Source organism: Narcine bancroftii, chromosome 2 (assembly GCF_036971445.1).
Source record: "Narcine bancroftii isolate sNarBan1 chromosome 2, sNarBan1.hap1, whole genome shotgun sequence".
NCBI classification, from domain to species: domain Eukaryota; kingdom Metazoa; phylum Chordata; class Chondrichthyes; order Torpediniformes; family Narcinidae; genus Narcine; species Narcine bancroftii.
This window is the reverse complement of record NC_091470.1, coordinates 70995416-71019149: the sequence shown is the minus strand read 5'-3', so window position 1 is coordinate 71019149 and position 23734 is coordinate 70995416. Positions and strand designations below refer to the sequence as shown.

General features: G+C 39.3%; 1 protein-coding gene across 10 annotated transcripts in view; it reads right to left on the bottom strand.

Annotated features, from left to right (window-relative positions):
- nin (ninein (GSK3B interacting protein)) overlaps positions 1-23734 on the bottom strand; it is a 165940-nt gene that overhangs the window by 86207 nt on the left and 55999 nt on the right. For all 10 annotated transcript variants that reach the window (XR_011351382.1, XM_069917054.1, XM_069917056.1 and 7 more), the window contains exon 4: positions 20500-20657. Coding sequence is in view for 9 of the 10 variants with exons in the window: in XM_069917054.1 (XP_069773155.1) it covers positions 20500-20657 (158 nt within the window). In the remaining variant the exon portion in view is untranslated. The remainder of the gene's footprint in view (positions 1-20499; positions 20658-23734) is intronic.

Sequence of the window (23734 nt, the reverse complement as noted above, 5' to 3'; positions counted from 1 at the left end):
GGGGGGCAGTTTGAAAACCACTGTACTAAATGGATCAGACAGCATGGTCCTTTCTTGCAGCTCAAAACTGAGGTTCAATGGATTATCAACAACAGTAAAATGCATTCCACTGATATCTGTAACCTCATGGCCTGGTATATTTTTCTCTCGACCAGAGGTTTCTCAGGGAGTAGTGCAAGCACAACCCAAGTGTTGATGCTGCAAGTTCAAGGCTAAGCTGCCCAAAGAGCATGCATTCAGCAGAGCTAAGTGAATTCACAATCAATGCCGTTCTGCCACACAATCCTGATTGGTGGTAGACAAATAAACAGGCTAATGGAATCAGAAGGCTTAAGAATATCCCCATCCTCAGCAATGGTGTAACCTAGCACACAAATGCCCAAGGCAGTTGCAACCATGATCAGCCTGAAGGGATGGGTAGATAGTATATCTTACTTTCCTCCTGAAGCCCCCATCCTCACAGAAATCAGTTTATCTTTATCAGAGACTCCTGCCCCTTATGGTCCCATGATCCTATCCTTGCATCTGCACAAAAACGATGGCAGTGGTTCTTTGGCTGCAAACTACCACTTGTGGTTGGCCTCGACTAGAATTTGGTGGCAATCCTGGGTGCCATTTCTATGGAGGTCATAATCCTACACATAAAATTAAATTCTGGGCTTTTTGTTCTTCGACTGGATCCATTTTGTCCCTTAGAACACACAAATCTGTCTCTAAGTGTGTGATCCAAAACGCTCCAAGTTTTATCTTTTGACAGGCCTTACAGTTTACATAAGAACAAAGAAATAGGACCACCTGGTTTCTCCTAACTTTTATTACATTTCTGAAATTATAGTTCTCCGTCATCTCAAATGACTTTGGGTTAATGTATAGGACTCCCTGGACGGCTGCTGCAAACAAGATGTCTTATCTTTCTGTTCAGCTACTTCAATATGGAGAATATGCAATAGTTTTGTAGGCATTATTGCTTTCTTGCATTCACTCAGTACATCAGTCAATGCTCATACATTTTCAGCACGTCTTCCAGCTCAGGTTCATTGTTACTTTCATGAAAACAACTCTGTCCTCTCTATTAATGAGACAAACAATCCAACCACTTTGTTATTCACAAGGTGTCTGTGAAGTTAGCTAATATTGGAGTAGCCATTTTCACCAAAATGATAATACAGTTCTCATATTATCAGCTAATTCTCATTTTTGTGGGCTTGCAATCCTTGCTTTCATCTTACTTTATAAATCGATTAATGCAGTTTGACAAAAGGCTGCTGCTCCAGAGCTAAAAGCAGCTCCCTGGAGCTCTCCGCATTTCCCTTGGATCTGATTCTCAGAACCTGCACAAATGCATGCACCAAGTTTAGACTACGTCAGGGAACATTCATGTTGTCTCTTATTTGCTACCGCAGCTTTCAGAATCCATGAGACAAGATTCAAAGTCACTTGGTCCTTTATTTTTATTTCTGTTTCCAAACCTCCTGATTTGCATTTGAAAAATATCCTACAGTGGACTTTTAGATTTTTGCTGGAATTAGAGATTTTGTTTGACTCATAGTAACAATTACAGGACACAGGAACTGTTAACAAGGATATTTATTCACAAACAGCAAAGAACTCCCAACATTTGCGACTTGCTTGTTAACTCACAACAGGAGGCCATTTGGCCCACTGGTCATTGTCAGCTGTTTGTTATGTCTTTCTGCTGGCCATTACATACGCATCCTCTGATTACATAATAACAAGCGCACACACACTCACACACACACACACACACACCCACCCCCAGGGGCTTCAGAATGCAGGTTAATACTGCATAAAAACAATTAACTATCATGTGTGTTTAATACCCACATATAATTACACCATCTCATGATCAATTTACCTACAAATAAACCACAGTGTTGTGTCTGATACATAATTTTCTTAATTTAATAAAATACAATTGTTTGGAGAATGTCTTAATCTTCATCTTGATATTGACCAGGCCTGGCCTCAGAGATAATGCTGCTCTTCTAGCTTCAACAAGAGATTTCCTACTTCTGTCACTATCACAACGTACACTAATTTGACCACAAACTATATATGTTTCCCCCCACTATCTGAAAGTAGAGTGTTCCTATGAATCTTTTTGTAAGCCAAAATGGCACAATGCGAAGAACCAATTACTATTCATTTATATGGAAAAATGTATTGAGCGTTCCCACACCTACCAAATCATACAAAACAAATTGAGATAAAGCACAGATGCTCACAGACACATTTGAAAGCTATGGCAGCTTGATGTTGGGTGTAATTCCTGGGGAAGAAGCTTGGTGACGCCACTCTTGCTCTCAGAGTGTGCTCTATATTAGCTCACTGCAAAACAAACACTGAATACTATTTTTGCCTTTTTCTATAAAAGCGAAAAATCCTCTGGATTTCTTTTAGTTAGCGAAAACAGGTACTAATGCAGGTCTTTCATAAAAGCCAAGTGGCGTAAAACGAACTTTCAAAAACTTCTTAGAATCGTATATACCACTGTTCCGGCCCATTCGATTATGTAATTATAACAAATTATTAATGTCAGAAAAATCAACTTACAAAAGTAAATCTTGGGTAGTATTACGATAAAGCAAGGGGCTTATAAAATTACCATGGAGAATTAGAAAATAACCGAGAAATTAACCAAGTACTTTTTGTTTGTCTTCACTGAAAAAAATACACAATAAACTTGCCAAAACAACCAGAGATCATGTCTAGCAAAAATGAGCATTAGTAAAATTACAAAGTCCCAATGACCCAAAGATCTATATCCCAGAATTCTGAAAGATGTAGCAATGCTTAGGCAATACATTCGTTAACATCTTTCAAAATTCACAAGATTCTTATTTTATTCTTGCAGTTCAGAGGGCAGAAAATGTGACCCCCCCCCCACCCCATTTAAGAAGTTATGTGAAAACATTGGCTGTTAGATTTCCTTTAAACCTTTTCCCTCTCATCATAAATCTATGCCTTCTAGTTTTATATAAACCTTCTGTGGGAAAAAAGGCTATGACTATTTACCTTGATTTTATAATAAAGTCCCCCTTCAGCTTCCAATGCTCCAGAGAGAAATGTCCCAGCCTACCCATAGTCTCCTTTAAATTCAAGTCTGCCAGTCCCAGAAGTGTTCATGTGAATCTTTTCTGACCCTATCCAGATTAATTATATATTTCCTATAGTTGGGTGACCAGAACTGCACACAATACTCCAAGTGCAATCTCACCAATATCTTGTAACACGACATCCCTGCTCTAAAACTACCAAGGTGTGTACAGTTGCAACATGACTTCCCTACCCCTGTACTCCTGATAAATGAAGGCAAGCACGTCAAAAACCCTTCTTCAGTTCCCTGTCTACCTGTGTCACCACTGTTATGAAACGATGTATCTCTTCCCTCTAGGTCTCCCATTTCCATTCACTGTGCAAATCCTGTCCTGGTTTAACGTACCTAAATTCACTCACACTTGTCAGAGTTAAATTGCATCTGCCATTTCTCAGTCCACTTTACCAGTTCACCTACATCCTCTTCTAATATTAGATAACCTTCACTGTTCTCTATGCCAACAAATTTGGTATCATCCACAAACTTATTAACCATGCTAACTACACTGCCATTCAAGTTGTTAATACTGATGACAAATAAATGTGGTCCCAGCACTGATCCCTGTGGCACATCACTGGTCACTCATCTTCAGTAACAACCCAACTCTACGTCCTTCTGCCTCTCACCATCAAGCCAATTCTGTATCCATTTGACCAGCTCACCCTCGATCTGACCTTCAAGAAATTCCCAACATACACTCAGGAAGATTAGAGAAGTAATCCCATCAAGGTCGAGAAGGGATTTGATAGCACTCCTCAAAACGCGCATGACTGCACTAAACAAATAACAAAGATCTTTTTCTATCATCGGAAGAGTTCAGAATTAATGTACATGGATTTAGAATGACTGGCAAAAGATCCAAAGAAAACATGTAGTAACATTTTCACATAGTGAATCGTTATAATCTGGAATTCAACTTAGAGTAGATATAGTTGAGGATTTTTAAAAAAATAGATCATTACCCAGTGAAAAGTAATTTGAAATCTGTGGAAAAAGAGCTAGGCAAAGGACTCACTGAATTAGATAAAGCTCATACAGATTCAAAGGAGAGAATTATTCCAGCACAGGAGTTCATACAGATTCAAAGGAGAGAATTATTCCAGCACAGAAGGAGTTCATACAGATTCAAAGGAGAGAATTATTCCAGCACAGAAGGAGCTCATACTTCTGTGCTGTAACAATTCCACCATTGTACGAAATTGTTCTTCCAACCTGTACCCAACACTGTAACATTCCATAAGGTTTAGACAACCCATGCAATTCAGAAATAATCAAAAATACGCACTTCAAGCATTTTGGAAACTAGAAAAACAATACACTCAGCATATTTGATGAATGTTTCAGCTATATCTATAAAGACATTTGCTCTTTGGGAACCTTTAACTGCACTGACAATAATGGGATGAATTATAAATTATACTTGGAGAGACTTCACTACATGAAGATCAGACAAATATGGTAAAATATATCAACTGCAATGCATTTGAAACATTATTATATAAAATGGTGGCAAACTGAGTTGACTACAATGTAATGTCACATTAGATTCCAATCTTGAACTTGGCAAGTTCAAATCAATACACAGAATATTTCCTTTGACCCAATTTGAAACATTGTCCTGAAAAAGTCAGTATTATCTTGCTGGAATTACTCTAGAGCTGTGGAGGATTGTAGTTTTGAAATAGCAACAATAAACAGAGAATAGGGCAGCACGGGTATTGTAGCAGTTAGTGCAACGCCTTTACAGTGCCAGTGATCGGGACCAAGGTTCAAATCCCGTGCTGTCTCCCTGTCTCTCTTCTGGGTGCTCCGGTTTACTCCCACCATTCAAAATGTGCCGGAGGTGTAGATTAATTGGGTGTAAATTGGGTGGTATGGACTCGTGTGCCGAAATGGTCTGTTACCATGCTGTACGTCTAAATTTTTTGTATTTTTTGAATTGCCAAGATCAAAAACTTCTAATCTGTGCACATTAAAGCAGAATTTCCTAGTAATACATATATGAAAAAAAGAAACTTGATATGTTTATTATACAATGGATATCAATGAAACTATCTGGTTGGTACTTGGCCTTGTGTTGACAACTTTAAAGACTTAAATGGAGTGGATTTTAGTTGAGTGAAATTTAATAGCTATGGAACATGCTTTGGTTTGGTAATATACAGCAGCATTAGGAGGTACAGCAGTGCAGCAATTATTTTATTGGACAAGCGGTCATTAGCCTCACCCCTCCTTGAATCTCATCTACTGCATTTGTTGTTCCCCATGTTGTCTGCTCTACATTGATGAGACCAAGTTTAGATTTGGGAACAGTTTCACAGAGCATCTACACTCTGTCCACAATGACCACCTTGAGCTCCCATTTGCGTGCCATTTAAACTCCCCTTCCTATTCCCACACAGACTCATCTGTCTTGGGCCTTCTCCATTGCTAGAGTGATGGCCAACACATACTAGAAGAACAAGACCTTATATTCGCAACCTTTTTTCTTTCTACTCGCACACCACTTTAAGCATTCCCTATGCCATAGGTGCTCTGTGATCAGTAAGGGATTGCCTAAGGTGGGATGTGGGTGGAAAGAAAAAGTTGAAAACCACTGTTTTAATCGTACCTCATTGACTCATTATGTGCATGGTTTCATAACTCCAAAGGAAATGGGTCAGTGACAATTTTTCTCAAGCAAAATATTTCAGTAACAATTTGGTCGAGAGCAGTTGTTCTCAACCTTCCCTTCACACTCACATCCCACCTTAAGCAATGCCTTACTCATCAAAGAGCACCAGTAGCTTAGGGATTACTTAAAGTGGTATGTGAGTGGAAAGAAACAGGTTGAGAACCATTGTGTTAATCTATCAATTGCAGTTTTGAATCTTCCCCTTTTCTAAATGGACATTGAACTATGAAACATCACAAAAGTATGTGAGCTGTCAAAATAAAAAATAAAAAACAAGCTAATTATTTTCTGGTCAGGGGACAGCAGTTGTGGGAGTAAAAGCACGTAGAAAGGTGTTGGCCTACTCAATGAGTACTGTAAAGATCAAAGATATGGTTATGTCCTATTCAGACTGAAAAGAGTGTATAAAAATAACAATGATTAGAAGTTATGAGCGACAAGAAGAGGTTGTACAAACACAGGTTGTTTTCCCTCAAGTATTGGAGGCTGAGAGGAATTATAGAAATTTACAAGAGTTTATAAAATTACAAGAATCTTGTTTTTAAAATTATAAGATTCTGACTGTATACCCCATTCTTTTTTTAAAATTTCTTGCACTGAGTCATATCAATAGCAACATCCACAAATGATCATCATCAATACATACATAGTGACATTTCTTCTTCCTCCCCTTTCATCCCTCTCCCCTTCCCCACCCTCCTTCAAAAATCAGTCAATAATAAAACAAAGATATAACAAAAAAACAAAAAAGAAAAAAGTCGTATCATCCACTTTCACATATTTAAATCATATTGTGCTCATAATTATGTTGTTTTAAGAGATAGAGGTTTGTGGTCGACATTCTCCGACATATTTTATGTATGGCTCCCAAATATGTTCGAATAATGTACACTTGTCTTTCAAATTGTATGTAATTTTTTCTATTGGAATACACTTGTTTATTACTGGATACCACTGTTGTATTTTAAGGCTTGTTTCCAATTTCCAGGTTGTCATAATACAATTTTTTGCTACTGCTACCGCTATCATAATAAATTTTATTTGGGCTCAGTCTAATTTTAGTCCTAATTTTTTGTCTCTTATATTATTTAACAGAAAATTTTTTGGATCTTTTGGTATATTATTTTTTGTGATTTTGTTTAATATTGAACATGTCCAAATTGCATGTAATGTTGATCCAGTCTCTTGTTTACATCAAAAGCATCTATCTGATGCTGTTGGGTCCCACTCTTTTAATTTCTGAGGGGTAATATATAATCTATGTAGCCAGTTATATTGTATCATACGTAATCTAGTATTTATCATGTTCCTCATTGTTCCTATATATAACTTCTCCCATGTTTCATTCATTAATCTCTATGTTTAAATCTTTTTCCCAACTTTGTTTCAGTTTATACTTCATTATACTTCTTCCTTATATTGCAATTTGATGTGCATGTTGGTAATAATTTTTTAAATTTATCATTGTGTCTGTGATTAAACATAGAAACATAGAAGATAGGAGCAGGAGTAGGTCATTCGACCCTTCGAGCCTGCTCCGCCATTCAATGAGATCATGGCTGATCTTAAAGTTCAGTACCCTGTTCCCGCCTTCTCTCCGTAACTTTTAATACCCTTATACTGAAGAAATATATCTAATTCCCTCTTAAATATATTTAATGAACCTGCCTCTACTGCCCTCTGTGGCAATGAATTCCACAGATTCACCACCCTCGGGGTAAAGAAATTCCTCCTCATCTCGGTCCTAAATGGTTTGCCTATTATCCTCAAACCATGGCCCTGGGTTCTGGATTTTCCCATCATTGAAAACATCCCATCTGCATCCATTCTGTCCAGTCCTGCCAGAATTTTATAGGTCTCTATGAGATCCCCTCTCAATCTTCTAAACTCCAGCGAGTACAATCCCAATTTGCACAATCTTTCCTCATAAGTCATTCCTGCCATTCGAGGTATCACCCTGGTGAATCGCCTCTGCACTCCCTCCATTGCAAGAACATCCTTCCTTAGATAAGGTGACCAAAACTGCAGACAATACTCCAGGTGTGGTCTCACCAAGGCCCTGTACAGCTGCAGTAAGGTATCCTTGTTCCTATACTCAAACTCTCTTGATATGAAGGCCAACATACCATTTGCCTTTTTAACCACCTGCTGTACCTGCATGCTCGCCTTCAGAGACTGATGTACAAGTACCCCTAGGTTGCTCTGCACTTCCCCATCTCTTAATCTATTGCCATTCAAATAGTAATCTGCCCTCCGGTTTGTATTACCAAAGTGGATAACCTCACATTGATCCACATTGTAGTGCATTTGCCATGTATCTGCCCAGTCCCTCAATTTATCCAAATCACACTGGAGCTTCCTGACCCCCTCTTCCGTGCACACAACCCCTCCTAGCTTAGTGTCATCTGCAAATTTGGAGATATTACATCCTATCCCCTCATCCAGATCATTAATGTAAATTGTGAACAGCTGGGGTCCCAGTACAGATCCCTGTGGCACCCCACTGGTCACCGCCTGCCACTCAGAAAATGAGCCATTTATCCCAACTCTCTGTCTTCTACCTGCCAGCCAGTTCTCAATCCACATCAATGCTTTGCCCCCAATCCCATGAGCCTTGATTTTGGAAGCCATTTATGTGGGACCTTATCGAAGGCCTTTTCGAAGTCCAGGTACACCACATCCACTGGCTCTCCCCCATCTATTTTACCTGTCACCATCTCAAAGAATTCCAATAGATTTGTCAAGCACACCGATTTACCTTTTGTAAATCCATGTTGACTCCGTCCGATCCCTTCTCTGCTAGTCATATGCTCCGCTATTACATCTTTAATAATGGATTCCATCATTTTGCCCACTACTGATGTAAGGCTCACAGGCCGATAATTCCCTGCTTTTTCTCTACCCCCCTTTTTAAATAGTGGGGTAACATTAGCTACCCTCCAATTCATGGATACTGATCCTGAGTCTATCGAGTTCTGGAAAATAATTCTTAAAGCATCTGCTATCTGAATGGCCACTTCCTTGATTACCCTAGGATGTAGATTATCAGGCCCTTGGGGTTTATCTGCCTTCAATCCCATCAATTTCTCCAAGACCATGTCATTAGAGATACTGATTTCTTTCAGTTCCTCCCTTGCATTAGTCTCTATGTTTCCCAACATCCTTGGGAGGTTATTTGTATCCTCTCTTGTAAAAACAGAACTAAAGTAAGAATTTAATTGGTCTGCCATTTCCTTATTCCCCATTATATATTTCCCTGATTCCGACTGCAAAGGACCTACTCTGGATTTCACCAATCTTTTCCTCTTGACATATTTATAAATCCTTTTGCAGTCGGTTTTTATATTTGCCGCAAGCTTACTTTCGTAATTTATTTTTGCTCTCTTGATTAATCCCTTTGTCCTCCTTTGCTGCATCTTGAACTGCTCCCAGTCTTCGGTTGCGGTACTTTTTTTGGCCAATTGATATGCTCTCTCTTTGGACCCAATGCTGTCTCTAATTTCCCTTGTTATCCACGGTTGAGTCACCTTTTTTGGTTTATTTTTATGCCAAACCAGTATAAACGATTTTTGCAATTTCTCCATTAGATCTGTGAATGCTTTCCATTGTCTATCCACAGTCAACTCCCCCATAAACACCACCCAATCAATCTTACTCAACTCCCGTCTCATACCATCATAATTCCCTTTATTTAAATTCAGGACATTAGTCTCGGTTTTAATTTCATCATGACTACCAGCCCCCCCACATCTCCATTGGGCACACAAAACTCAAAACGGTCAACCAGTTTACCTATCTCGGCTGCACCATTTCATCAGATGCAAGGATCGACAACGAGATAGACAACAGACTCGCCAAGGCAAATAGCGCCTTTGGAAGACTACACAAGAGAGTCTGGAAAAACAACCAACTGAAAAACCTCACAAAGATAAGCGTATACAGAGCCGTTGTCATACCCACACTCCTGTTCGGCTCCGAATCATGGGTCCTCTACCGGCATCACCTACGGCTCCTAGAACGCTTCCACCAGCGTTGTCTCCGCTCCATCCTCAACATTCATTGGAGCGCTTTCATCCCTAACGTCGAAGTACTCGAGATGGCAGAGGTCGACAGCATTGAGTCCACGCTGCTGAGATCCAGCTGCGCTGGGTGGGTCACGTCTCCAGAATGGAGGACCATCGCCTTCCCAAGATCGTGTTATATGGCGAGCTCTCCACTGGCCACCATGACAGAGGTGCACCAAAGAAAAGGTACAAGGACTGCCTAAAGAAATCTCTTGGTGCCTGCCACATTGACCACCGCCAGTGGGCTGATATCGCCTCCAACCGTGCATCTTGGTGCCTCACAGTTTGGCGGGCAGCAACCTCCTTTGAAGAAGACCGCAGAGCCCACCTCACTGACAAAAGGCAAAGGAGGAAAAACCCAACACCCAACCCCAACCAACCAATTTTCCCCTGCAACCGCTGCAACCGTGTCTGCCTGTCCCGCATCGGACTTGTCAGCCACAAACGAGCCTGCAGCTGACGTGGACATTTACCCCCTCCATAAATCTTCGTCCGCGAAGCCAAGCCAAAGAAGAAATTTCATCACTCTCCATGTCGAGTGAGAATTTGATCATATTGTGATCGCACCTACCCAAAGGGCCTCGCACAACAAGATTGCTGATTAGCCCCTTATCATTGCATAATACCCAATCTAAAATAGCCTGCTCCTGAGTTGGTTCCTCGACATATTGGTCTAGATAACCATCCCGTAAACATTCAAGGAATTCCTCCTCCTCTGGATTTTTACCAATTTGACTAGTCCAATCTATATGCAAATTAAAGTCTCCCATGATGACAGCTGTTCCCTTATTGCACGCTTTTCTAATTTCTCTTTTAATGCCTTCCCTCACCTCTACACTACTATTTGGAGGCCTATATACCACCCCAACTAACGTTTTCCGCCCCTTGCTATTCCTCAGTTCTACCCATATAGATTCCGCATCTTCTGAGTTAATATCCTTCCTGTCAATCGTGTCGGTCCCTTCTCTCACCATCAATACTACCCCACCCCCTTTTCTTTCTTGCCGATCCCTCCTAAATATCGTATACCCCAGGATGTTAAGTTCCCAGGCTTGCCCACCCTGCAGCCATGTTTCTGTAATCCCAATAAAATCATATTTGTTTATCTCAATTTCCACAGCTAATTCATCTACCTTGTTCCGAATGCTTCTTGCATTAAGATATAAAGCCTTCAGATTTGCTTTTTACACCCTCCTTGCTCTTTCTGATTTTTTACTTTCGCTGCCTAACCTAACTTTTCCTGTTTTATCTTTTCTGTCCTTTGCCCTATCATACAGGTTCCCACTCCCCTGCCAAATTAGTTTAAACCGAACCCGACGGCTGTACCAAATATAGCTGCCAATATATTGACCCCTTTTGGGTTTAGGTGTAACCCATCCTTCTTGTAGAGGTCATGCCTTCCCCAAAAGAGATCCCAATGATCCAAGAAGCCAAAACCCTGTCCTTTACACCAGCCCCTCAGCCACACATTCATTTTTCTTAACCTTCCATTTTTGTCCTCAGTTGCACTTGGCACAGGTAGCAAACCAGAGATCACCACCCTGGCTGTCCTATTTCTTAGTTTCTGTCCTAGCTCTCTGTAATCCTTTTTCAGTACTTCCTCCTTTTTATCTATGTCATTGGTACCCACATGTACCAAGACATCAGGCTGTTCACCTTCCCCTTTTAGAATACCCTGGCCCCGATTTGAGATATCCCGCACCCTTGCACCAGGGAGGCAGCACACCATGCGGGCATACCTATCTGGCTCACAGAAACTCCTGTCTGTATTTCTGACAATGGAGTCCCCAATGACCACTGCATTCCTCTTTACCTTTTGGTCCACCATGCCAGGCTCAGTGCCAGCGACCTGGTCACTGCTGCCAGCTTCTGTCAGGTCATCTCCCTCAATAGCATCCAACAAAATATACCTGTTACTGAGAGGGATATTCTCAGGTGTGCTCTCCATTTTCCTGGTATTTTTCTTCCCACCCCTGACAGTTTCCCACTTACCTGACACATCTAGTCTTGGGGTAACTATGTCCCTGAAAGTTGAATCTATCAACTCCTCACTTTGCTTTACCAGCTGTAGGTCCTCAAGTTTCAGCTCCAGTTCCCCAACTCGGTCCTTAAATAACTGCATCTCGGTGCACCTGATGCAGATGTGGCTATTTGGGAGGGTGGGACTCACCCATGGTTCCCACATCTGACATCCAGAACAAAGCACTAACCCCATAGGCATGACAGAGCTAAAATAATGCCACTTACCCTTCTCCTCGCCTGCTTTTGCCTAAGCCTGTTGAGCCAAAGGCTGGAAGTCCCACTCCTTCAGTGCCCCACTCACTCAGTGCGCCACTCCTCGCTGGCCGCTCCCTCCCCTTTTACACCTTTTACTGGCCCCTTGACCAATTAACCTTGACCAATTAACCTTGACCAATTAACCCAGTCACTCTCTCCAAGCTCCTACTCCTCTGACTCACAGCTCAAACTCCAGCTGCTGCCTCCTCAGACTCCCAGCCTGATTTGAGTAGGCCCAAGCCCCAGTAAGCCCTTGTATTTAATTGCTTACCTCCACGTCACTCTCTCCGAGCTTCTCCTCCTTCGACTCCCAGCTCGAATTTACATATAGATTGGACTAACCAAATTAGTAAGTCCATCTATTTATTCTACTCACCCTCTGACGCTGTCTCTTGGCTCCTCCTCCTCTCACCCGACACCAGGCACTGACTCACTGTCTCCTCTGACCCTGAGTCTGACCTTTCTAATATTCATAGTTGCTACTTTCTGGTAATTTCAAGCTATTTCCCAGTTTATCTTTTAAATAAGTTTTCAATTGGTAATATGTAAGCATTGTACCTTATATTATTCCATATTTATCTTTTAATTGCTCAAATATTAATAAATTATTTCCCAAAAAGCAATCTTCTATTTTCTTGATTCCTTTCTATCCCATTCCTTGAAAAATAAATTATCTATTGTAAAGGGGATTAATGGGTTTTGTGTTAATAACATTTTTGGTATTTGATCATTTATCTTTTTTCTTCCAGGTGTATTCTTTTCCGTAATTTAAGTATGTGATGTACTACTGGTGAATTGTTGTATTGCACCAATTTTTCATCCCATTTGTAAAGTATGTGTTCTGGGATATTTTCTCCCAATTTGTCTAATTCTATCTTAGTCCAGTCCGGTTTTTCTTCTGTCTGATAAAAATCTGATACGTACCTTAACTGTGCTGCTCTGTAGTAATTTTTGAAGTTTGGTAGATGTTACCCTCCTTGTTTGTAACTCCATGCTCATTTTTCTAGCGCTATTCTTGATTTCTTACCTTTTCATAAAAAATTTCCTTACCATTTTCTTCAGTTTTGCAAAAAAAAGATTTCTGTCTGGGGTATTGGTAACATTTGGAATAGATATTTTACTCGTGGGAACACATTCATTTTAATACAGTTTACTCTTCCTATTATGGTTAATGGTAGTTCTTTCTAATTCTCTAAATCTTCCTGTATTTTTTTTAATTAATGGTTCATAATTTAATTTATATAAATGTTTTAGGTTACTACCTATTCTGATACCAAGGTAATGCATTGCCTGTGATTGCCATTTAAAAGGGGCTTCTTTTTAAAATTCTGAATAATCAACTTTGTTCATTGGCATCACTTCATTTTTACTGCAAATAGGCTGATTTTATATTCTCTTTTATTTTTATTCCTTCTATTATAGTTTCCTTCCTTATTAACTCTGCCAATGGTTCAATAACCAAAGTGAACAGTGAAGGGGATAATGGGCATCCCTGTCTTGTTGACCAGCTTAATTTAAAGTGATCTGATACATATCCAATTATACTACCTTTGCTAACAGTCCATTATATAATGCTCTAATCCAGTTAATACATTTTTCCAGTAGTTTAAATTTCTGTAACACTTTAAACAAATAATTCCACTTTACCCTGTCGAAGGCTTTCTCTGCGCCTAACGTAACAGCTACCTTTAGCGTTTTATTTATTTGTGCTGCATGAATTAAATTGTTAAGTTTACAAACATTATCAGCTGCCTTTTTTGTAAAACAAATCCAGTTTGGTCTTGCTTTACTAGTTTCAGTACACAGTCATTCAGCCTGTTTGCTAGTAATTTTGCTATTAATTTATAATCTTTATTCAATAATGATATTGGTCTATATGATGTTGGTAATTAAGGGTCTTTTCCCTCTTTTGGAATTACTGTGATTATTGCTGTTTCACATGATTCTGGTAAGTTTTGGGTCTCTTCTACTTGATTCATTACTTCTAGGAGGGGAGGGATTAATAGATTCCTAAAAACTTTATAAATTTTTTTTTAATCGGGAATCCATCTTCACCTGGTGTTTTATTGTTTGGTAGTTTCATTAAAATATCCTGTATTTCTTCAGTCTTAAAAGGTTCTGTCAATTTATTTTGTTCTTCTATTTGTCGATGTGGTAGTTCAATATTAGATAAAAAATTTGTCAATTTTGTCATTTTTTCCTATATTTTCAGTTTGATATAATTGTTTATAGATTCTTTTAAAATTTTCATTAATCTCCAATGGATTATATGTGATCTGCTTATCACCTTTGCTTGTCGTTAGAATGGTTCTTTTATCTTATTCTGTTTTAAGTTGCCAGGCCAATATTTTGTGTATTTTCTCTCCCAGTTCATAATATTTTTGATTTGCTTTCATTATATTTTTCTCTACTTTATATGTTTGTAGTGTTTCATATTTTAATTTTTTTTCTCTGCCAGTTCTCTCTTTTTCTCTGTATCTTCTCTTTCCGCTAATTACTTTTCTATAATTATTATCTTTTTCCAACTGTTCTACTTCCCAATTATATTCCTTTTTAATTTTAATCGTTTAGCTAATTATTTGTCCTCTAATAGAGGCCTTCATTGCATCCCATAAAATGAATTTATCTTTTACTGATTCCATATTTATCTCGAAGTATATTTTAATTTGCTGTTCAATATATTCTTTGAATTCTTGTCTTTTTAACAGTGTAAGGTCTAGTCTCCATCTATATGTCTTTGATGGGACATACTCTAACTCGATTGTTAATAACAAGGGAGAGTGATCAGATAATAATCTGGCTTTATATTCTGTTTTTTTAACTCTCCCTTGGATCTATGCCAATAACAAAAACTTATCTATTCTTAAGTAGGTTTTATGTCTATTCGAGTAGTGTGAATATTCTCTCTCTTTTGGGTGTTCCCTCCTTCATATATCGATTAGTTTCATATTCTGCATTGCTTTTAGTGTAAATTTAGTTACTTTATTCTTATTGTTAATTGTCTTCCCAGTTTTGTCTATCATTGGGTCCAGGCTGAAGTTGAAATCCCCTCCTAGTAAGATATGTCACTGTGTATCTGCTATCTTTAGGAAGATGTTTCGCATAAATTCCTGATCTTCTTTGTTAGGTGCATAGATGTTTAGTAAATTCCAAAATTCAGAATATATCTGGCACTTTGTCATTACATATCTGGCTGCTGGATCTGTTATTATTTCAATTATATTGATTGGTAGATTTTTGTTGACTAATATAGCCACTACCCTGGATTTTGAATTGTATGGTTGATGCCACAACATGGCCTACCCAGTCCCTTTTCAATTTACTATGTTCTATCTCAGTTAAGTGTGTTTCTTGCACAAAAGCAATGCCAATTTTCTCTTTCTAGTTATGTCTAGTTATCTCAGCTCTTCCTTTTAATTTGGTTGTGTATTTCATTAATATTTATGGGTCATGAAATTTAAAGTACCCATCTTATACCTCTTTTTTCAATTCTCTCTTGTCTCCTCAACTCTTCCATCTCTTTTTTCCAATTAAAAAAAATATTTTTGCACATCTCAATACACAATGACACGATTAATAAACAAATTATCCTAGAAACCCCTACTAAAGTTAACACATAAAATATTCCTACCCAAAATAATGATAGTTCCCCCTGTATTGGGTTGTCTTTGACTCCTTGCCAGACAACCACAACTCCCTTATCCATTTGGGTTGCGGTAATAACCATAAGCGTCAACAGATTTTGCAGCAGCAATTATTTTTCCCTCCCTAGCCTCTCCCCACGAAACACTATATATTTTCTAAAAATGAAACAGAGCTTTTTTTCCCCACTTTTTTTCTTATCTTTTTTCCTCCTTATCTTTTTCAAACTTAAACTTTATATTTATATTATTATCTTTACAATTTATTTCTATACATTGTTTTGATAGTCTTTTTTTAGTACTTCTCATTTCGTTGTCTGTTTGGCAATTGTTCTGCAAAGTGTTGGGCATCTTTCAGGTCTGAGAACAGTCTATTGCTTTCCCCAGGAATTAATACTTTTAATACTGCTGGATGTCATAGTGTAAAATCATAGCCTTTCTTCCACAATGTCTGCTTTGTCAAGTTAAATTCTTTCCGTTTCTTTAAAGCTGATATCTGGATAGAAAAATACTTTTTGTCCTTTATATTCCAGTGGTTGTTTATTTTCTTTTACTTTATCCTTTGCCTGCTCTAATATTTTTTCTCTCGTTGTGTGTCTTAGTAACTTTATTATTATGGAACGTGGTTTTTAGTTTGAATAAGGCTTTGGTGCCGATGTTCTACATGCTCTTTCAATTTCTATTTTGTCTTGTAGATCTTCTGCTTCCAAGACTTGTGGGATTCATCTTTTTATGAATCCCTTTATGTCTGACCTTTCTACGCCTTCTTGTACGCCTACTATTTTTATATTGTTTTGTTTGCTATAATTCTCCAACACATCAATTTTTTGAATGAACAGATCTTGTATGTCTTTAATTTCTTTGTCTCTATCTTTCAGCCTTTCTTTTAGTTCATTTATTTCTAATTCCACAGCTGTCTGACTTTCTTCCACTTCATCTATTCTTTTTCCTATGGCCAGCTCTAGTTTTTACATTCTATCTTCTGCTTTTTCCATTTTTATTTTTATTGTCTTAAATTCTGTTGTTAAAATGTCTTTTAATGTCTTAATTTGTTCATCAAAATATTCTCTATCTATTAATCGTTTATCTTTTTACCTTCTTTTCCGTGTAAGTCTTTATCTTCTCTAACTCCTTCTCCTGTCTTCTGTTTACCTCTTCTTGCCACGATGTCATCTGCTCGATTCTTTGTCCGTTTATTTTTGCCCTGTTGCTGGGCCCCCTCCCATCAATGCCTTTTTTGATATGCGTGGTTGCGCATCTTTTTGTGGCTCAGTGAGCCATTTTTGTAGTTCAATCCGAGGAGGCCCGTTGCCCAGCTGGGCGTCTGACGGCTTTGGGGATCGGACATTCTTTTTTAAGGTAAGGCCTACCTCTTTTTTTTCTGCTGTTTTCCTGTTTTCTTCTTTATCTGTCTCTCTGGTCTTTTCCTTTTTTGGTGCCATCTCTTGGGTTTTCTTGGTTTCTTTATCTTTCAGGCCTTCTCTGTTTTTTTCTGTCTAGCTTTGTTTTTTCTTCTTTTTTCCTTTTCTCTGCAGAGGGCTATTCTTCTCTGGCCACTACTCCATTGGTGTGACTCACCCCCATATACCCTATTCTGACTGATAGTGTAGACCAGTGGTTCTCAACCATTTTCTTTCTAGCCACATACCACCTTAAGAAATCCTATACTAACCATTCTCATGTCCCCACCAAGGGCAGCATATATTCAGTGAGGTGTCTACTGAGATCTAGAACAGTGGTTCTCAACATTTTTCTTTCCATTCACATACCACTTTTAGTAATCCCTATGGCATCAGTGCTCTGTGATTAGTAGGGGATTGCTTAATGTGGGAAAGGAAGGTTGAGAACCACTGCTCTAGACCCAATTGTTACTGAAATATTTTGCTTGAGAAAAATTGTCACTGGCCCACTTCCTTTGGAGTTATGAAACCATGGACATAATGGGTCAATTAGGTACGATTAAAATAGTGGTTTTCAATGTTTTCTTCCACTCACATCACACCTTAAGCAATCCCTTACTAATTACAGAACACCTATGACATAGGGAACACTTAAAGTGGTATGTGAGTGGAAAGAAAAAAGGTTGAGAATCACTGTTCTAGAATTACTATCATATATTTTTGTATAACCATTAAACCATATTTACTACCAGCTGTTCATTGAGCCTAAATGAAAATTTATGTACTAAGCTTCTTGAAAAGAGCTACAGCAGTTAGAATCACTGGCAGAACATAAATCGGCAGAGGATACAGTGTTCCATAGTCTTCGCAATCTTCATGTAGTAGTGTTAACTAATTACAGCTACTGTTGCTTTCACACCCAAGTTGCCACATTCATGCACCTTATTTCACCCATTTAGTTATCTTAGTTATCCTTTGTCTCCATTACAGATATAACATCCAAAATGTTGTCCAGCAATGATCTAGTATGTTTGCTATTAGGGTTTGCTACAAAATACAGGTATCAAGACCATTCTGTAATTTTAAATAATTTTAACTGTATTTGTTAAAACTCTACACATTTGTACTTTCTACTGCTATTATTTTGCTCACATTGAAATGATGATCAACTCCCTCATTATAGAATCCCTTATCCAATACGATAATGAATTCTTGCTACATAAATCTCACCATTATTATATTATTGGGATTTTTAGGATTGTATCCATATTCTGCGCATTCCCTTTTAAGAAAAAAATGGCCTGATAGGATGGTAGGTGTCAGGGGATATGCAATAATTTTTTGGCCACCCCCAAATGCTCTGAAATGTGGAAGCAACTACTAGTCACATGGGTGGTCTAGAATTACATGCCTCCTCCATATTCTGGCTATTGGGTAATGGAAATTTGCCTTTATGGAATTCACAAATCATGACCCCAAAATTTGAAATGGAGAATAAAGTTTGTTCTTGTGCAATTTAGGTGAAAAATATTGAATAAATGAATGCAAAATTTCTTTTGTCCAACTGTCATTTCTTGATGCATGCACAGATAATGTAGCTTCACAATATGGAAAATTGTGACACAGACTGTTTTCTGGGAATGCAACCCTACAATATTTGGCAAGACCAGGAAAGGCAACAGATTTCCTTCTCTTCAGAAGATTGTTAACTGGACAGATTTCATGTCAATATAATCATTTAAAGTTACCATTACTAGTCAAGCCTTAATTCCAGATTTGAATTGAAATTTCCCAGCTGCATTTAAACTCCTGTTTTTGGATCAATGTTCTAGAATGCAGCTACTGGTCCAGTAACTTATCCATTTGGCTACTAATCCTATCCAAAAAATGCAGGGATATTTATATTTATTTTCTCTTAATTATATTTCATATAGTAGTCCAAATGGCCCATCACATCCATGCTGGCTCATTGCATTTTATTTCCCATCTAATTTTATCTCTACATTTATGTGAACTTCTCCCAGGTTTTCCTACCTACCTATAGCCAAAGAGTAATATTGAGTGGCCAATTAAAACACCAACCCATTTGCATTTGGAATGCAAGAGGAAAACAGGAGCAACTGAAGGAAATCCACGTGGTCGCAAGGAGAAAGTGTAAACCTCCACACAAACAGGTGTGGAGGTCAGGAGAGCTGACTGGCAGCAACTCCACTGAAGGTGCCACTCTGAAGTTTGGTGTTTCCCTTTTAGCCTTGGTTACCACTCAGTCTCACAAATTTTGGGCCAATTCACAATTTTAATTCTGCTCAGGTGGCCCGATAAAGTTTGGAATCCAGTGACTGAGGAGGTGTATCAGCCCAATACTGCATCCTTCACCAAAGTCTAGACCAATCAGTTTTACTTCATAGAACATTCTGCTATTCTCAGTGATGAGTGTTACCTTTTACTAAATTCATAATAAATTTGTAATATTTTTGAATAAATGAATAACAATATTCATTTATCCTTGACAAGACCAGTACTAATAAGCAAAATGTAGTGCTAATAATAGAGAATGGAATGTAAAGATAAAGTTTTTGGTTAGTTTTGTAAATTTGAAAGGCAACGAGGAACATGATTAAGTTTTGTAAAATTAGAAATATATGCCAAATAAAAGGTTCCGGCTTCCTACTGATGCTGAGCTACCTGCTTAGTTCACATCAGATTGCTTGTGCTCCATATTCCAGCATCTACAGTGCCTCATGCATCTCCTGGTTATTTAGCTCCTGCTTCATCCAAGAATTGGACAGACTCTCGAACATGCTAAGGCACGTTCAGCGACAAAGCCTAGGCTGAGAATCTGGCTGCATCAGAAACAGAAACCTCAAACACATTGACGTACACAAATGTGCTGGAGAAACTCAGCAGGTCATGCAGCATCTATGTAAAAGTATAAAGCAGACAGGTGCCTGAATAAAAAGGTGAGGGAGGAGAGGAGGGAGAAAGGGGCAGGGGGAGGAATACAAGCTAACAGGTAAGGGGTCATAAGTGGGAGGGTAGAAGAGAAAAAAGCTAAGGTGATAGCAGGAGGAGGTAGCTCTCTGGAGAGAGAAGGGAAGGGGATGGGGAGCTGGAAGAATGGAGACGGAGAATTAGGGAGGATTCAGGCCCGAACCATTGGTTCCCCTTTACTTTCTATAAAGGGCTCAGGCCTGAACCACGATTTGTCCTTTACATCTTATAGTTGCTGGATGATTTGCCGAGTTTCTCCAACACTTTTGTGCATTGCACTACAATCACAGTTTCAATCAACTTTCCTGTTAAATCTCAAACAAATTTATCCCACCTCAATATCATCCCTAGAAGGAGTGTGTTCAGGCTGCCTTCCATCAGACTTTGGGAGCGAGCCAGTGACTTCCTCCAGTGAATCCTGAGATTCTGGTGCAGTTCTTCGTCCATATCGTTTTCCATCCTTGACATACTTTGGCTGTACCTCAGTGGACTCTGCAGGCACAATAAACAACCTCATCATCCAAAACCAAGGAAGATATAGCATTAAATGTTTTTATTAAGGCTCATGTTCACCTAGCCCCACATAAATCTCTAGTCTGTCCGGGTAGCTAATAGTGTTCAGTTTTATCACAACAGTCATGCAGAGCTGAGTACTTTTGGAATCCAAGTATGAACTTTGCAGCCAAAATGGGTGCAACTATAAAGACTTGAATGAGGTGAGAAGTGAAACCATCTCCACTTGAATGAACCTCAAATTAATAGCAAACTCATAAATAATGATTGAAAATTGAATTATTGTTGATATAAATTATTCATAAATTTGTCAATTTGCCCAATGAGCATGGATGCTCTGTAGAAATACCCATTGTAAATTCCTTGAGTAAGAACTAGCGAGGGGCATCATGAAGATTAGGCTGTATCAGAGACAAATTCTATGAACTGACATTTTCTTTCCCCATGCATTCAGGTCAAGGCACACATTAATCTAGTGGGCGAGCCGGCTTCAACCAGCAGAGCATTATCAAAGTTAAGGTTGCTGATATAAAAACAATACTAGTGCATTCCAATTGATCATCTATTCTTGGCTGCAATTATGTTTAGAGCTCCAACAGAGCACGAGTAGGAGCACATCTGGAATTTTCTTTTTTTTTTAATTCAGGCATACAGCATGGAAAAAGGCCCTTCCAGCCCACGAGCCTGTACCATCAAAATGCAGCAATCGACTTTAAAAATTCCATGTTTTTGGATGTTGCATTGAGAATTGCTTTTTTTTTTAAAAACAAATAAAACAAGCACCTTAGTTCTTCCCAGGCTTGGCTTGTATATGCTGGAGTTTACAAGAATAAAGGAATGACTTGATTTAAACAATGAAAATCATTCTGAGGGACTGGACAAGGTGGATATGGAATTATCGAGAGTGAAAGATGACTTGTTAAAAATGAGGGTCATCTATTTAATACAGATATGAAGTGATTGGTTTAATAACAAGATTTTATTTTAAACTTTACTCAGTCTTTGGAACTTTCTTCCTCAAAGTGGTGGATGAATCTTTAAACATTTGCAACACATAATGAGATAAAGGTGACCACAGGCAGACAGGAAATGCGGAGTTAAAGTCATAACTAGAACAACTATTGAATGGATGAACAGGTTCCAGGGTGTGAGCGAACTACTCTCAGCCCTAATTCCTTTGTTTGTATGTTGGTTGCCCAGAAGGCATTATGAATCAGCAAGAGAGCCTGACATTTAGCTAGGTGGTTAGCTCGTGGGGCTAGGGAAAGGTGGGCGGTGCAGAGAGATGTTTGGTGAGCAGTGAGCCTGTGTGGATAATGCAGACTTACTGCTGAATTTAACAGCATGATCTCACTTGAATCTTTTGCTCCATTTTTCAGCCAGCAGTAGGTGACTGACAGAGAGAAAGATTCTCACTGAAAATCTGCAATCAGTCAATGGAGAAAAGGGTGATACAGACAGGGGATGGGAGAGTGATTGGTCAATCAAAGCAAGATCAAGAGCAAAGTGGATAGCAAAATCAAAATATCATTGCAAAAACCTGTTATGTTTTACTTCAATTAGCATAAACAGAATTATAATGTGACCAATAAATAGAACAAAATATCACTCTTTTCCATATTTCAAACATTATGAGTTTTTCAAGCTCTGCTGGGACCAAGGAAAGCTGCCTCGGGACCTTCATGATGCCATCATCATCACCCTGTACAAAAACGAAGGCGAGAAATCAGACTGCTCAAACTACAGGGGAATCACGCTGCTCTCCATTGCAGGCAAAATCTTCGCTAGGATTCTCCTAAATAGAATAATACCTAGTCTTGCCGAGAATGTTCTCCCAGAATCACAGTGCGGCTTTCGCGCAAACAGAGGAACTACTGACATGGTCTTTGCCCTCAGACAGCTCCAAGAAAAGTGCAGAGAACAAAACAAAGGACTCTACATCACCTTTGTTGACCTCACCAAAGCCTTTGACACCGTGAGCAGGAAAGGGCTTTGGCAAATACTAGAGAGCATCGGATGCCCCCCAAAGTTCTTCAACATGGTTATCCAACTGCACGAAAACCAACAAGGTTGGCTCAGATACAGCAATGAGCTCTCTGAACCCTTCTCCATTAACAATGGCGTGAAGCAAGGCTGCGTTCTCGCACCAACCCTCTTTTCAATCTTCTTCAGCATGATGCTGAACCAAGCCATGAAAGACCTCAACAATGAAGACGCTGTTTACATCTGGTACCGCATGGATGGCAGTCTCTTCAATCTGAGGCGCCTGCAAGCTCACACCAAGACACAAGAGCAACTTGTCCGTGAACTACTTTTTGCAGATGATGCCGCTTTAGTTGTCCATTCAGAGCTAGCTTTTTCAGCGCTTGACGTCCTGTTTTGCGGAAACTGTCAAAATGTTTGACCTGGAAGTCAGCCTGAAGAAAACTGAGGTCCTCCATCAGCCAGCTCCTGACCATGACTACCAGCCCCCCCACATCTCCATCGGGCACACAAAACTCAAAACGGTCAACCAGTTTACCTATCTCGGCTGCACCATTTCATCGGATGCAAGGATCGACAACGAGATAGACAACAGACTCACCAAGGCAAATAGTGCCTTTGGAAGACTACACAAAAGAGTCTGGAAAAACAACCAACTGAAAAACCTCACAAAGATTAGCGTATACAGAGCCGATGTCATACCCACACTCCTGTTCGGCTCCGAATCATGGGTCCTCTACCGGCATCACCTATGGCTCCTAGAACGCTTCCACCAGCGTTGTCTCCGCTCCATCCTCAACATTCATTGAAGCGACCTCATCCCTAACATCGAAGTACTCGAGATGGCAGAGGCTGAAAGCATCGAATCCATGCTGCTGAAGATCCAACTGCGCTGGGGGTCACGTCTCTAGAATGGAGGTCCATCACCTTCCCAAGATCATGTTATATGGCGAGTTCTCCACTGGCCACCGTGACAGAGGTGCACCAAAGAAGAGGTACAAGGACTGCCTAAAGAAATCTCTTGGTGCCTGCCACATTGACCACCGCCAGTGGGCTGATATCGCCTCCAACCG